Genomic DNA, 13,668 nt, shown 5'->3' on the forward strand with positions numbered 1-13,668 from the left:
ATAAACGGGCGACATAGTGGAAAATTAGGTAATGGTCTAAAAGCAAGAGAAAACCTATTGCAATTATACAGAAGTTCTGTTGGTCTTAGAATTATTTTCTGCCATTAACTATATGACAACCCTAGTTAGCCTGAGCGCCGATTCCGCATTCCTAAGCGGCGGGTCGTCTCACTAGGTTAGAGCGGTCAGCAATATGGAATGCAGACATAAAGCAGGCTGTAGCCTTAATAAAAGTAGGTCACATAAGGGCCGTGTGATGCAGCCAGGTGAAAATTCTCAGTCAGTTACAGAAAGATTTTGTGGTTTGTTTGTTTTTGGTGTTTTTTCGATTGCAATTGATCACTTTTTTGGATAACCCATGCGCGCATATGTGGGCCAACTTTTACGCAAAGCGCATACATCAGCTTAGATAGGATGGGTATCAGGGGTCATTTTCGTAAAAGTTGCATGACAGCATGTTTGGATAGGAATTTCAATAATGGATTTACATCAATGTGTCCCCATGTCTTCATCCCACCATAGAGTAGCCTAGTTACCTTTAGAGTGGTTGACGCATCTTTAGCACCACCAAATACAAATATTAGTTCTCAATCAGGGTTGAATTTCGTTTTTCATTAGCAATGCATTTGAGCATCAATATTACTGCCACTTTTTTTATAAACTATAAAAACATAAGACAGTTAGAGTAGCTGAACATTACAGATTATAACAGCCATATAGTGAGTTCATATAAACTCACATACTGCAGGTCTACCCTACTAAGGAGGCTCTCCATAGATAAAGGTGATTATGATTCACAAATAAATCATGTTGATAGTCAGCAGCCATGAAAGCCATCAAAGAGTGCAGTGCAGCACCCCACACTGGTCTGGTTATCCTTTGGGTGCAGCATTCTTTGGGTTCATTCAAAGGCCAACACAATAATGGCGACCATTCCCTAGTAAATCTGAATGAAACTCAAACAGATGTATGCTGTTGGATCTAGTCATGTCCCCATGCCATTGTATAATAAGATTCAATGACAATGTGCTGGATAGGTCTGCCTTTGCAAGAGAAGGCTATAGTTAAGCACAGTACACACAGAAATACAACAGCTTTCAAACCCACTGTCATCAATCTAATTGTTTTTTTTTTGTTTTTGTTTTTTAAACTTAACAAAAAAACAGCATTTCTCAGACATACACTTTATTCATCAGCTCTGTAAAGTCATCACCGGAAACAGAGAAGCTACAAAAAGCCAGTAAAAACATTATGAAAAATTAATTTAAAAAAAGTAAAGATCTTAACACAGCATAGGTAATTTCAGTTGCAATGAGTTGTCATACAATCACCATGACAAACATCAAGGGTTCTTAAGGGCTCTGTCAGAGATGGACAATGTTATTCTATCGGCCAGATGGGCTAGCAAAAAAAAAATACTTTTAACAGTTAGTCGATCAGTATGTCTCTAACACAGATATCCATACAATGGCAGCAATACACTGAATTCTGTTCTGATCCATCCAGGATCCACTTCGGGACCAGCATCAGAAAATCGACCCATTTTAAGTCAACCACTCAGCCATGCAGTTTGCGTCAATTTATTCACACATACATACATACATACATACATACATACAGGAGATTCTTCAGCAGGCTACGCAGCATTAGTGACAACAAAGCATCATTCTAGTTTGATATCTTCCAGTAGAAACACAGGCAGAGTCATGGCGCACTTCATGACTTGCATGCTCACCCGCAAGAAAAAAAGAGAAAGGAACACTAAACAACAGAAACAATCAAAAGAAAGCAAATGTATGGACACAACAAAACAGGGCGTAGCCATCTCTCATCCGCACATCCAGGCCAAGCCAGGACTGATCATTTCAACTGCTGCCCTTTGAATGGAAAATCATAATGGAAAAGCACAGGATATTGTTTAAGTGCAGGATTGATCAGGTGTGAGAAAAGCATTGAAAGGATTAGATTTTTTTAGGTGCAGCAGAAACTGTACTGGACTTGGTCACCAATGCATTAATGCACTGTAACAGCTGAGATGATCACCAGGCTCGTATGGACAGCCCAAAGTTCTGGGAGTATTCCAGGTATACCGTTCAGTGACAAGCCTGGTTAATTCAGTTAACTCAGATAACCACTTAGTCTAAGTTAACTTTTACATGATCCTACCCAAGGGTCACAGCTATCTGGGAGTCATCATTAGTCAACAGTAAAGATGAGAAGATAATCACAGACGGACTTCATGCTCTTACTAACTGCACTACTTCTCACTTTAAATGCTGCTAGTGCATCAGAAACACATGAAATGACAAATGACACATTGATTGTGAGACATTAGGTATGCAGCCAGACAAAAAAACAAAAGAAAAACATCAGTTCTCTGTTCCTGGATCATTTAGATCTTAAACTACAAATGGCCCCATTTCACTTTGGAGCTTCATTTCACTTTAGGAATGGCGCCAAATAAGTATATAGGTTATACAGCAAGTTATATTCATATATGTTAATGATATATATATATATAGATATATATATATCTTCTAAAAATGTTATTTTATACAAATACATCAACAAAATTGATTTATCTTTAGATTACTTTGATTAAGTACATATTGCAGTCAGTTAAGGATCTCTTCATTGTTTTTAAGGGTCATTATTGTGCATTTTTTTCTCTCTGTCTTCATTGTTTATGGCACAGTGGTTTACATAAATCATCATAAGGGGATCTCATAGCTTTGTCTGTTTGTAAATTCTGTGATCACTTGATCAGGCCTATTCTGCTAAAAGAGCCACAGGGGGTGGGGGTACTACTCACTGACCCTAAAAAGAAGTGAGTTCCACTGTAGCAGGCAAGCTGAGCTAATCAATGAATCACAGGAAGTATTTCAATTGGGGGAAAGATGCCATTCTCTGGCGCTCTAATGCTGATGCACCAGTGCTAGGAGGCAAGAGTGAGCTGCTGAATCTCAGAGCTCGAAGGTGTAGTCTCAACCCCGAGGCTGGACCCACAGGCACCAACACAGGCCACCTAACCCAACATAAACAAGTTGGATCGGTCCCCTCCAAAACACCTGCACTCACAGAGTGAACACAGTGATAATCACTTTACTTCCACACACACACACACACACACACACACACACACACACACACACACACAAACACACACACACACACACACACAAACACAAACACACACACTCCATTCAGGAGGTGGCCATCAGTGTAATCACCCATTCATCTCTGCCTTCCTATACAAAACACTGTGTATGTGTGTGTATTAGGGGCTTGGCAGGAGAATGGAGGCAGGTGAGGAACTTTTTTTAAGCTGGGGCATGATGGGTCTTGTAGTTTCTGAAGTGCTTCACATGTTGTTCTCTCTCCTGTCCTTACTAGGCGATGGCTTCAGGCTATCTTTCACTGGCTTCCCATTCACCGTAGCGACAGCTGCCACAACGCCCTCGCCCACCACCCCTCCCACCCCTGGGGTGGCACTGGCTGCCATGGCGACAGATGGGGCAGCGATGGCGTCATCAGGGCTGGGCTGGGTAGGTGGGGCCTGCTCAGCGGCTGAGAGGGGCTTGTGACTCTGGAGGAGACGAAGCTGGACACGCAGCTCCAAGATGGCCTCCTGCTCCTCATGGATGGCCTGGTTCAGATGGGTGTTCTTATTCTACACACACAGAAAGTCAGTCATTCAGCAGAACACTTATTTGAACAGATTGATCATCATCATCACACACAAACAGTCAGACAGAGACAAATACAGGCAACCCTAAACATCCATTCACATACCTATGCAGTCACACAGATGATACCATCTCTCTCTCTCTCTCTCTCTCACACACACACACACACACACACACACACACACACACACACCTCCAGCTCCTCGTTCTGCTTCTGCAGGTCCTCCAGGATGAGTTGCAGCTCCTCTTCATCTTCACTCTCACTCTCGCTGTCCGAGGAGTACTCCTCTGTCTCACTGCGACCCTGCTGACGACTATGTGTGTGTAGACAGGAGGGAGGGCATGAGTGTGAGTGTCTGTGTACTTCTGGGTGCAATCTCATGCATGAACTCTCTCCATCTCCAACCAGGGTTCCCACTCTAAGTCAGATGTAAAATTGCATGACTTTTTCCTTTCAATGACGAAAAACCTGAATTTCCATGACCTACTATAGAATGAATCATACAACATACCAGCCACGTAGCGGTCAAGAATCTTTGACTTTTTTTTAGAGTGAGAGATGAATAAATGGGCTTTGAATAAACAAAGTTTAAGCAAGCAGTAAATCTAATTACCAGATATACACCAATAATGTGTGGAAATATATTTGCATCAAGGCTTTGAACCGGTTCATGAAACGAAAACGAAAACCAGAAACGTTGATGTTTTGCTAGGACCAGAAACGAACCCAGAAACTTTACATTTTTTTATGTTCCGGAACAGAAACGTTTATCTAAAATAAAGGTAACCGGTTAATACCGTTATTTTTTCGTTCTTTGACAAGATTTCTGTGCAATATGACTTGGTGAGGTTCACTTCCGGTCGTTCACTCATCGAGAGAAATGTTATAGAGAAGCTTGCCGTCAGCTGTACAGGCATAATTATTTTTCATTTCCCTCTGGGCCCTGACATGGTTTTAGGCATTTGTTTATAAGATTGATATTCACAATGGCAGCTATGTACACACCAATGTGGTTTTATATTGTCTGATGACATAAAGAGACAAAAATGCACTGATTGAGCCCTGACCAGGTTTGGCCAATTGATGTTCACAATGGCAGCCTACCATAATCCAGTTACAGTATTTGCATAGATTTAGCTAAGTGAGTTGCACAGAATTTTGGATGGATGTAAGAATTACAGTGATGCTTCTGTAATGCTTGGTGGTTTTGTATTGTTTGATGACACAAGAGAAACAAATGCATTGATTGGGCCCTGGCCAGGTTTGGTCAAGTTCTCAATGACAGCCTGCCCTATTTGTCATTTGCACCAATTGAGCTATGTAAAAAGTATAATGGGTATGTTCAGTTGTTTGCCAATAAACAACATGGCAGAAATGTTCCTTGTCTTCATGTAGGCTTTAATACTGAAATGTAGGCATGCCAGAATTACAGTTATGCCGCTTACATAATGTAGCCTATAGTGATTTTTATTGTTTGATGACAGGACAGAGACTTAAGGAAAATTATGTAAACTAACAATATAATTTTAAAGTCCTAATGATCAGCCTACTTATTTATATGTCCCGCAGCTGACATGGAACGTTATTAACCGGTTCGGGAACTTTATTTTTTGTTCTAACCGGTTCAGGAACGTCCATTTTAGGGTTGAACCGAAAACCGGAAACGTTAAAATACTGTTTCTGTTCGGAACAAACCAATTGGGAAATAATTCTGGTTCAAAGACCTGATTTACATTTTAAAACTGCTACAACAAAATTCCCTGATAATCCATGACTTTGCCCCACAAATGATAAAATTCCTTGACTTTGCATGTCTGGAATAGACTTCATCAGATTTCCATGATATTCCAGATATTCCATGACCCGTGAGAACCCTGTCCAACTCTTTGTGTGTGTGTGTGTGTGTGTGTGTGTGTGTGTGTGTGTGTGTGTGTGTGAACTCTCTCCATCCCCAACTCTGTGTGTGTGTGTGTTTGTGGGTACCTCTGAATGTCAGCGATCTCTGCACGGAGCCTCTCAATCTCCTCCTTCTCCGTGGCGATTTGTCGCCGCAGCACCTGCTCCAGAGATATCAACTCCTCCTGCTCTGTCAGGAGCTCATTCTCCTGCACACACACACACACACACACACACACACACACACACACACAAACACATTAGTGATGCCAACATAAATGGCAGTGCCAATATAAACCACACCCTGGAGCCTTGCCTACAGCATCTAACGGTACGTTTCCACACAGCGAAATTTCGCTTCGCTCTCATTGAGATTGCATGGAGGCGAAATTCACCCTGATTGGGCGAAATGAGAGCGAATGGCCGAGGCAAGCGAAACAAAGTTGGCGAAAGGACCACTCGAGAACCAATCAGTTGCATGTTTGTGTATGGTGCTTGAGTCTAACTGGAGGCTGCCACAGCTGTAACATGAAAACATGTAGGCTATGTGATTAAAAGGTTTCTGGACGAACATTGGTGCTTGTATCAAGACATATTCTGGTTCATACGTCACACAAACTTAGTCATGGCTAATAAACCACTCTAGATGTTAGTTAAACACTCAAAACTTTCCAGGTAGCCGACAGGCCAACCGCTAGCATTTCCGGACATTGCATTTCATTGTAAGCCTGGCCAGGTGGCTAGGCTACATGCTACAACACAGGTATGAAATATATTGTGTTTGTGACGTTGTTTCTATGAACATGAATTGATGTTTATAGGCGACATAAACTTAGTTGAGGCATAAAGACCCCTGTAACTTTTGAACGAGCTGATACCTTGCCTGGCACCGATTGCAGCCAATACTGTTTTGCTGTTTCGCCCTTTCACTGGGTGAAATTTGCAAGGTGTTTCGCTGTGTGGAAACGTACCGTCAGATATCTATGGAGTATGGTCACATTGAAACTGAACACAAGAGCAACACACTCTTTGGGAATCACAGACATAACTAAGACAGTGGAAATGAGAAAACAGGAGAGGTGGGAAAACTAGGACATCAACAAAACGAGAGGTGCAGAAAGGAAAGGAGAGAGAGAGAGAAAGCTGAAAAGACAAACACACACACACACACACACACACACAGACTGACAGAAAAAAGGAGAATAGAAGAAAAGAGAAGGGAAGAGACTAGAGCTGTGTGTGTGTGTGTGTGTGTGTGTGTGTGTGTGTGTCTGAGTCCTGACCTGCGCCAGCAGGATGTTGATGACCTCCTCCTCGTTCTCGGTCATCTCCTCTTTAGAGACGTCCTCTTTGGACAGGCTGGCGATCTCCTGTGCGATCTTAGTCTCGCACTCCTACACACACACACACACACACACACACACACAGGAAATGAGGGACACAGTGCGTGTTTTCGTGCATATTTCCATACCTAGAGGGTAGTGCCCACTGTAACTTTTAGTTTTTTTGTTTTTCTGTATTTCCATAGCCTTCTGTTGACCTTCTCTTTCCATACTCGTTTTAGGGTTGATTGTATTTGTGTGTGTGTGTGTGTATGTGTACCTGTCTTTTGGCCTCTCGTAACTTGCGCTTGAGTGCAGTGAGGATACGCTGCACCTCCCACAATCTCTCCTCTTTGGACAGATCCTTCACTCCGGCCTGCAGATCTCTGTGCAGGCAGTTCAACAGGAACTCCTACACACACACACACACACACACACACACACACACACACACACACACACACACACACACTCACACACACACACACACACGCAAGATGGGCACTGAGACAAAATTTGACTTTCCCTTTAAGTGAAGTGTGTGTACGTGTGTTAGTTTGCGTATGAGTCTAAGTGTGAGTCTAAGTGTGTGAATGTGTGTAAGCTTTTGTGTGTAAGTTTGCGTGTGCTTGTTTACCTGTCGTCTGATCTCTTCTTTGATGCTCTCCTGCGTCTCTGGCAGCGCTGGCATGGTGGCCATGTTGGACCAGCGGAGCGGACGCACCACGGGCTTCAGCACCACCTCCCCAAACAGCTCCCGCACATGTGTGAACAACAGGTACAGAACGCGGTTCCCGATCTACACCGGGGAGGGGGGGGGGGGGGGGGGTAGAGAGATGGAGGGGGAGAGGGGGAGAGATGGAGAGGGGGAGAGATGGAGGGGGAGAGATGGAGGGGGGGGAGGGGGAGAGATGCAAGGAGTGCAGAGAGAAAAGATGGCAGATGGGGTGGACAAGGCAGTGAAGAAAAAGGTTAAGGACTGCAGAAATTTACATGTAATGATCCTTCTTTTCCAATTTCTTTTTTCTACCTCCTTTCTCTCTCTCTCTGTCTCTCAGGTTAACTTTTTGGTGCGAGTTGTGCATTCTCTCTCTTGCTGCACTATGATCTGTATGCTTACATGGTCTGTCTGTTTTTAGGTTGAGGATGTAATACTTGTGGACTGTTTTGCAGTGGTTAAACACATAAATACTGGGTTAAGCCTCAGCCTGTCTCATTCTTTCTCTCCCCCTCTCTCTGAGTGAAGGTGATATCTAGTTTCTCTACATCCCTCCCAGACTGGACGTTGTTTGACTCACTGGCCTGTGAGTGTGTGTGTGTGTGTGTGTGAGTGTGTGTGTGTGTGTATGTATGTATGCGTGTCGTCCCCCTTGGCATGTACCTGGACGGTGGGGTTGAGCACAATGGAGATGTTCTGAATGTTCATCTTAGTGTCAGCCTCGCGGGCGATCACGTGGTCCATGTGCGTGACCAGCCAGGCTAGCAAGAGCCGCGCCGGCTCAGGCACCTCGGCCAGCGCCCGCTGGCACTCGGCCAGGCGCTCGGACTCGGCGGGCCGGCCGCAGGCCTCCTCCAGGCGGGCGGCGGCGGGGCGGCCCAGCAGACCGTCGGGCAGCTCGCGCAGGTACTGCTTCAGCAGGCTGGCCACTGTGTGCGGGTCGTACTCCTCCAGGCATGGGCACTCCTCGCGGTCATACGCCGCCTTCAGCTCGTCCACTTTCGACTTCATGCCTTGTGATGAACCAGAGGGTGGGGGGGAGGGAGGGGTCAGAGGTTAATCAGAGATCAAAAGTCAGTCATAGCAGGATGAGCAGGTCACCACGACAACAACACATTTCATGAATCAATGTTGTATGAATGACTTCTGTAGTCTGTAGTCAAGTAGTCTCATAGTGAAGCTAACAGCCCAACGTGTTATTTTACTTCTAATAGAATGAGCTGAGAGAGCACAAGAACACTCCAGACATAAATTGTGACTTTCTGTAGTCAAGTCGTCTTATAGTCATGCTAGTCAAACGTACTCTTTTCATGAACGAATGTATGAAAATAACACTGTGCTTCTGTGAATTATGAGTGCAAACAAAATGTGGCATCTTCCATCCTGAACTAAGTTTGAATAGAAAATACTTCACGAAAAAAAGCCAGCAGCTCTCAATATTACAGCACTATACTGTAGCATATCATAACAACGTAGTAGTAGCAAAGCAGGGGTTCATTTATACACATTTAACTACACTGTACAAACAAATCAATTCAGCTACAGTAATGTGGTGTGGTGTGTGTGGTCTGCAATGTGGACTATGTGTGTGTGTGTGTGTGTGTCTGTATGTAGTCAGAGATGTGGTGTGTGTATGTGCTGTGTACCTGAGACGCGGTAGATGCCTTCACACTTCATGCCGTAACTCTCCACATAGTCGATGCACTCGCGGAAGACGGCAGGCAGCGGGATGCCATCATAGAGCGCTGTACGCCGAACCGCCTCATCCAGTGGCGCGCCGAAAATGGGCCGCATCGCTGTGGCAACAGTCTCCGGGGCACTCGGTTCCGGCTCGCCTCCACTGACCACCGCTCCGCCGCCGCCGCTGCCACTCTTGTTCTTGTTCTTCTTCTTCTTCTCCTTCCACTGCTTGACCACGTCGGCGGCCGTCAGGTCCTTGGACTTCTTGTCCTTGTCCTTCTCCTTGTCCTTCTTGTCGTCCTTGGGCAGCTTCTCCTTGACCTTGAAGTCCTTCTCCTTGCGCTTGGAGAAGCTGGGCTTCTTGAACACATGGATGCCCTTAGACCGCTTCATCTTGGACGGGCTCTCCGCTTCATCTGCCGAGCTGTCCTCCTGGAACGCTGCGTAGCCCTCCGCTGAGGTGGGAGAGGGGGAGACAAGGGGAAAGAAGTAAAGAAAAACGGGGAAAAGAGTACGAGAGAGGATGAGGAGGAGAGGAAGAGAAAAGGACAGGAAGGAGGAAGAGTTGAAATAGCAGGTCAGGAGGGGAGGCAGAATGGAGAAGAGAGGATGAAGAGGAATGGATGAGAAAAGAGAAGGAGAAAGAGTAATGAGAGGGAGAAAATGAGAGGAATAGAGATAGCAGGTGAGGAGAGTAGACAGAGGGAGAGGAAAACAGAAGAGGATGAGGAGGAAAGGATAAGAGGAGAGGAGGAAGAGGAGTAGAGAAGGAAAGGAGTGAAGAACAGAGGATGAAGAAGAGAAGGAGAGGAGATTGTGGGTGAGGAGAAGAGAAAAGGAGAGAAGATAAGTTAAGTGTTCAAATAATTCTCTACTCTGAACCAAGCAGAGAGAAAGAGAGAGGAGAGAAGAGAGAAAGAGAGCAAGAGATGCTCTACCTCACACCTCTGTCCTTCCCTCTCTCCATCTGCTGATAAACATACTGAGAAGGGCACAATAGTAGGACAGAGAAGGAGAAAGAGAGAGAGACAGAGAGAGAAAGAAGGGAATACTGCAAAAAGAGGTCAGTCTTAAATTTAGCTCTATTCCCAGGGCCCACATTGTAGTACCGAGTCCTTTTTATAGTGATCCTCTCTCCACCATAGCCTGACCCCCCCCCCCCCCCCCCCCCATCTCCCTTCATCCTTCATCCCTCACTACCTCCCTCTTTATCTTCCTGTATCCATCCATCTCTCCTCCTCCCCTCCCCCTCTCCCTCTCTCACTCTGCAGGTCTTGCTGTGCCGTGCTGCAGACTCGATCAGTAATATTAATCAGAGTGCAGGAGCCCCAGCACTGCCTCAGGCCATCCTCCGCTCACGGCTGCTGGTCCAGGAGTCCAGCGGGGGCTGGGCTGGGACCCGGCAGGGCTGGACCAAACAGTATCCCTGTGTTTGGGTTGGGTTGGGCCAAGCCTCTAAACCCCTCCCCCCCACCCCCCCAAAACACACACACACACACACACACCTTGTAGCGTCTCTGCAGCCCTGGGGCCTGGGTGTGCCCCAAAAACGTCAATCAGCTTCCTCCCTTGACGCCATTGGCTGCAGTAGGGAGGGGGTAAGGGCTAAATAAAGCTGTAGAAACTAATAGCCTGATAAAGCAGGAAATGCTGGCTAGCTGGGAGGCAAACCTGCACAGAGGGAGGGGAGCCTAACCCCATGTTTGGGGAGAGGGGATGGTGTGTACTACAGTCAGGCTGGCTGGCAGCCCACAGCACAAGAATTGGCCAAATGTAAAAACACTCTGTGGCAGTGGATAAGGCTAAGATAAACAGGACCTACACTGAGCAATGTGCGCACAATGCTTTGACAACCTTTAAGATAACCACAGAATTTCCCAGTGTGACTGCTGGGCTCAGTGGTAGTAAACATGTGCCAGTGTCCAGTACTCAATGCTTTCACATAAACAGAGGATTTGTCCACGTCCCCATAAGCTTCAGTCAGTATGGTGTTTCTGTGTTGTGTTGCTCACATAACCACCAAACTGTCAGCTTGTGTCTAGCTGTCTAGTTTGTTTTTAAAAATAGCTTGCATTTACAGTACAACAAGTGTGTTTTTTCTTATGAGATTACTATACAGTATGTATTATTTTCTGTCTTTAACAGATCTTCTGGAGCAATCACTCAGCCATTTGAGACATGCCTGGTCAGGGCAGTCTATATATTACGGTGATCTTACTGCTGTTGCACTATCACCAGAAAAAGTACTGCAAATCTGTACCAACAAGCCGGAGAAAGATGACAGGTGAAAAGTAAGCACATCGTATTCATGAGTCATGACTCCATTGTCAACCAACATGCTTAGTTCTGGCGTGATCTACGTCATATTTAAAACATTAAATAGACCATAAGAAGCTCTGTTAAGGCACACAGAGTTAGCCCTGCTGCTGCTGCTTACTTCTCTTCTCCTTCTTCTTGAACTTGTTCTTCTTGCGGCTGTGCTCCTTGTCCTCGTCAGACGCAGCGTCAGGGGGGTCGTGGTGGGAGCCGTCGTGGGGGGGTGAGGGCTCGCCGGTGCGGTAGAGCCCTGGGAACTTTGTTGGGCTGATCTCCTCGGAGCTGGGCGTGCGCGCCACGCCGCCCGGGTGCTCGGAGCGACGCTGCTCCGCCGGGCTGCTGCTGGGTGGCAGGAAGCACTCAGTCATGGCTGCTGGCTGGCCAGACACTGATGCTGCTTTGGGATTGGCTGATTCAAAAGATCAGGGTTCAAACCGGGGGAGGGGGAGGGGGGGGTTGAGGAGGGCATCACCTTGCCATGACACCTGGAGACACAATCACGAAGGGATACAAATATAAACAAACACAGAACATACAGAATGCTTCCACCGCCCACGCACCAACATACTGTATTTGCACAATCACACTGATCAAATAGGCAGAGGCAGTAGCAGCCATGAACACATCAGTAAATTTAAGGTCAATACTGTGACAAGATTTGGTACATAACTTTCTAGTCCAATAGCAGGAACATAAAATTGCAAAACACCCACTGTCCTGAAGCCTACCAGAAGGAAACGACATCGCCACCTAGTGTTAAGCCCTCCACTATCCGTGCTGTGTGAAGCCCCTGCATCTGTTTCAAATGATTATGCCTCCACCAGCAGATGGAGCTACATGTCAACACCCTAGCATCCTTTGTTTACAGTATATACTTTTCCCAGAGATGCAGTGGATAGATTCACACAGCGTACCTGATATAACAACCCATTTCAATGGAAACACAACTAGCCCAAGTTACGTAATATTTTCTCACGGTAATAACGACGGAATGCGTTATTAACTACAGTGTCATTAAGTGCTAAAAAGGAAGTTCCTGCTATCAATTCTCTACTGTCACTGAAGAGGAAATGGAGACGTCAAAAGGAAGAGCCACTAAGCGTCATTTGTGATAGCTTTTGCTAAGTTACCAGCAAATGTGCAGAAAATTGGTCTAAAATGACTTGAATGAATTGCAACAAGCACGACACGTGTCGGTCCATATAGAAAATAACTCATTCCATTCCAAAATTCGGTTCGCTATTTGCAAATGCTGTGTTACAGGATTCGTAGGCATGTTAGCTTTATGTCCGATAACATGCAGGAAATGCCCAGAGAGCCTGAGTAACTGACCAAGCAACGTTAGCCTACAGAAGAGCACATATTATTGGCATACTATAGCACGAAGTCATAGATTGGCATAGTCGTTTTATATGGCCAGATATGCTGATTGTCTTGCCTCCTGGCAGTCTAGCTGACGATAAGTATGGCAAGTCAATGAGTAAGTTAAGCCACCGTCAGCTAGCCAGCTTGTATGCTAACAACATTTGTAAAGGCTTAACAGTACGATGTCTTTGGAATAGCAACTCACAGGTAATTTTAAACTGTATATTATTGAAATTAAACAAATACATTCGATGCTAGGTTTATTATTTCGTGAATAGCCGAGGCTGTTTAGGAAATGGAAATACGAACCTGTTAGGAAATGTTCAAAGACAAGCTTCCTGACGCCTGTTTACGTGCTTATCAGTTCAGAGCGTGAGCAGTTCGCAACCCCGAGATCACCTTCGGGAAATGTAGTTCCTCAAATGCTTTGTTGCACTATTATCAGACCACACCGTCGCCATGTTTAACTACAACTCCCTTCATCCATTATTAATTTAAACTGTCTCTGATTGGTGCAAGGAGTTATAAGCGAAGTAACAACTGTAAGCCGAAAGAAACAAATGTATCCAGAGACTGAAACATCATTTCAGAACTTTTTGGTTCGCTTTCTAGCGGTATCTTATGAGGGGCAAGTTAATTTTTAGTACACACAGTGTACCTGTAAGTGCAACATGTGCACACTTT

At 45.3% G+C, this 13,668-nt stretch overlaps 1 protein-coding gene across 2 annotated transcripts; it reads right to left on the reverse strand.

Moving 5' to 3' along the window:
* Window positions 1–1,168: 1,168 nt before the first annotated feature.
* ralbp1 (ralA binding protein 1) lies at window positions 1,169–13,355 on the reverse strand. Of its 2 annotated transcripts, none has more exons than XM_042095943.1 (10): window positions 13,294–13,355; window positions 11,741–12,104; window positions 9,270–9,758; window positions 8,287–8,636; window positions 7,543–7,704; window positions 7,186–7,317; window positions 6,867–6,977; window positions 5,671–5,792; window positions 3,880–4,000; window positions 1,169–3,670 (listed from the first exon to the last, which is right to left on the reverse strand). In XM_042095943.1, the coding sequence occupies exons 2-10, from the start codon at window positions 11,985–11,987 to the stop codon at window positions 3,362–3,364; spliced, it is 2,043 nt and encodes a 680-aa protein (XP_041951877.1). In that variant the 5' UTR covers window positions 11,988–12,104; window positions 13,294–13,355; the 3' UTR covers window positions 1,169–3,361. The 2 variants fall into 2 exon arrangements, with proteins under 2 accessions (XP_041951877.1, XP_041951868.1); XM_042095934.1 differs by having other exon boundaries at window positions 3,880–4,105.
* Between the last annotated feature and the right edge of the window lie 313 nt (window positions 13,356–13,668).

The sequence above is a fragment of the Alosa sapidissima genome, chromosome 1 (genome assembly GCF_018492685.1).
Source record: "Alosa sapidissima isolate fAloSap1 chromosome 1, fAloSap1.pri, whole genome shotgun sequence".
Taxonomy (NCBI): domain Eukaryota; kingdom Metazoa; phylum Chordata; class Actinopteri; order Clupeiformes; family Clupeidae; genus Alosa; species Alosa sapidissima.

Coding starts and splice junctions, on each gene's coding strand:
- ralbp1 (XM_042095934.1), bottom strand. CDS start 11,987: ATGACTGAGTGCTTCCTGCCACCCAGCAGCAGCCCGGCGGAGCAGCGT. Junction 7,705..8,286: donor TGCTCAACCCCACCGTCCAG/GTACATGCCAAG, acceptor TCCCCGGTGTAG/ATCGGGAACCGCGTTCTGTA. Junction 6,978..7,185: donor TACGAGAGGCCAAAAGACAG/GTACACATACAC, acceptor GTGTGTGTGTAG/GAGTGCGAGACTAAGATCGC.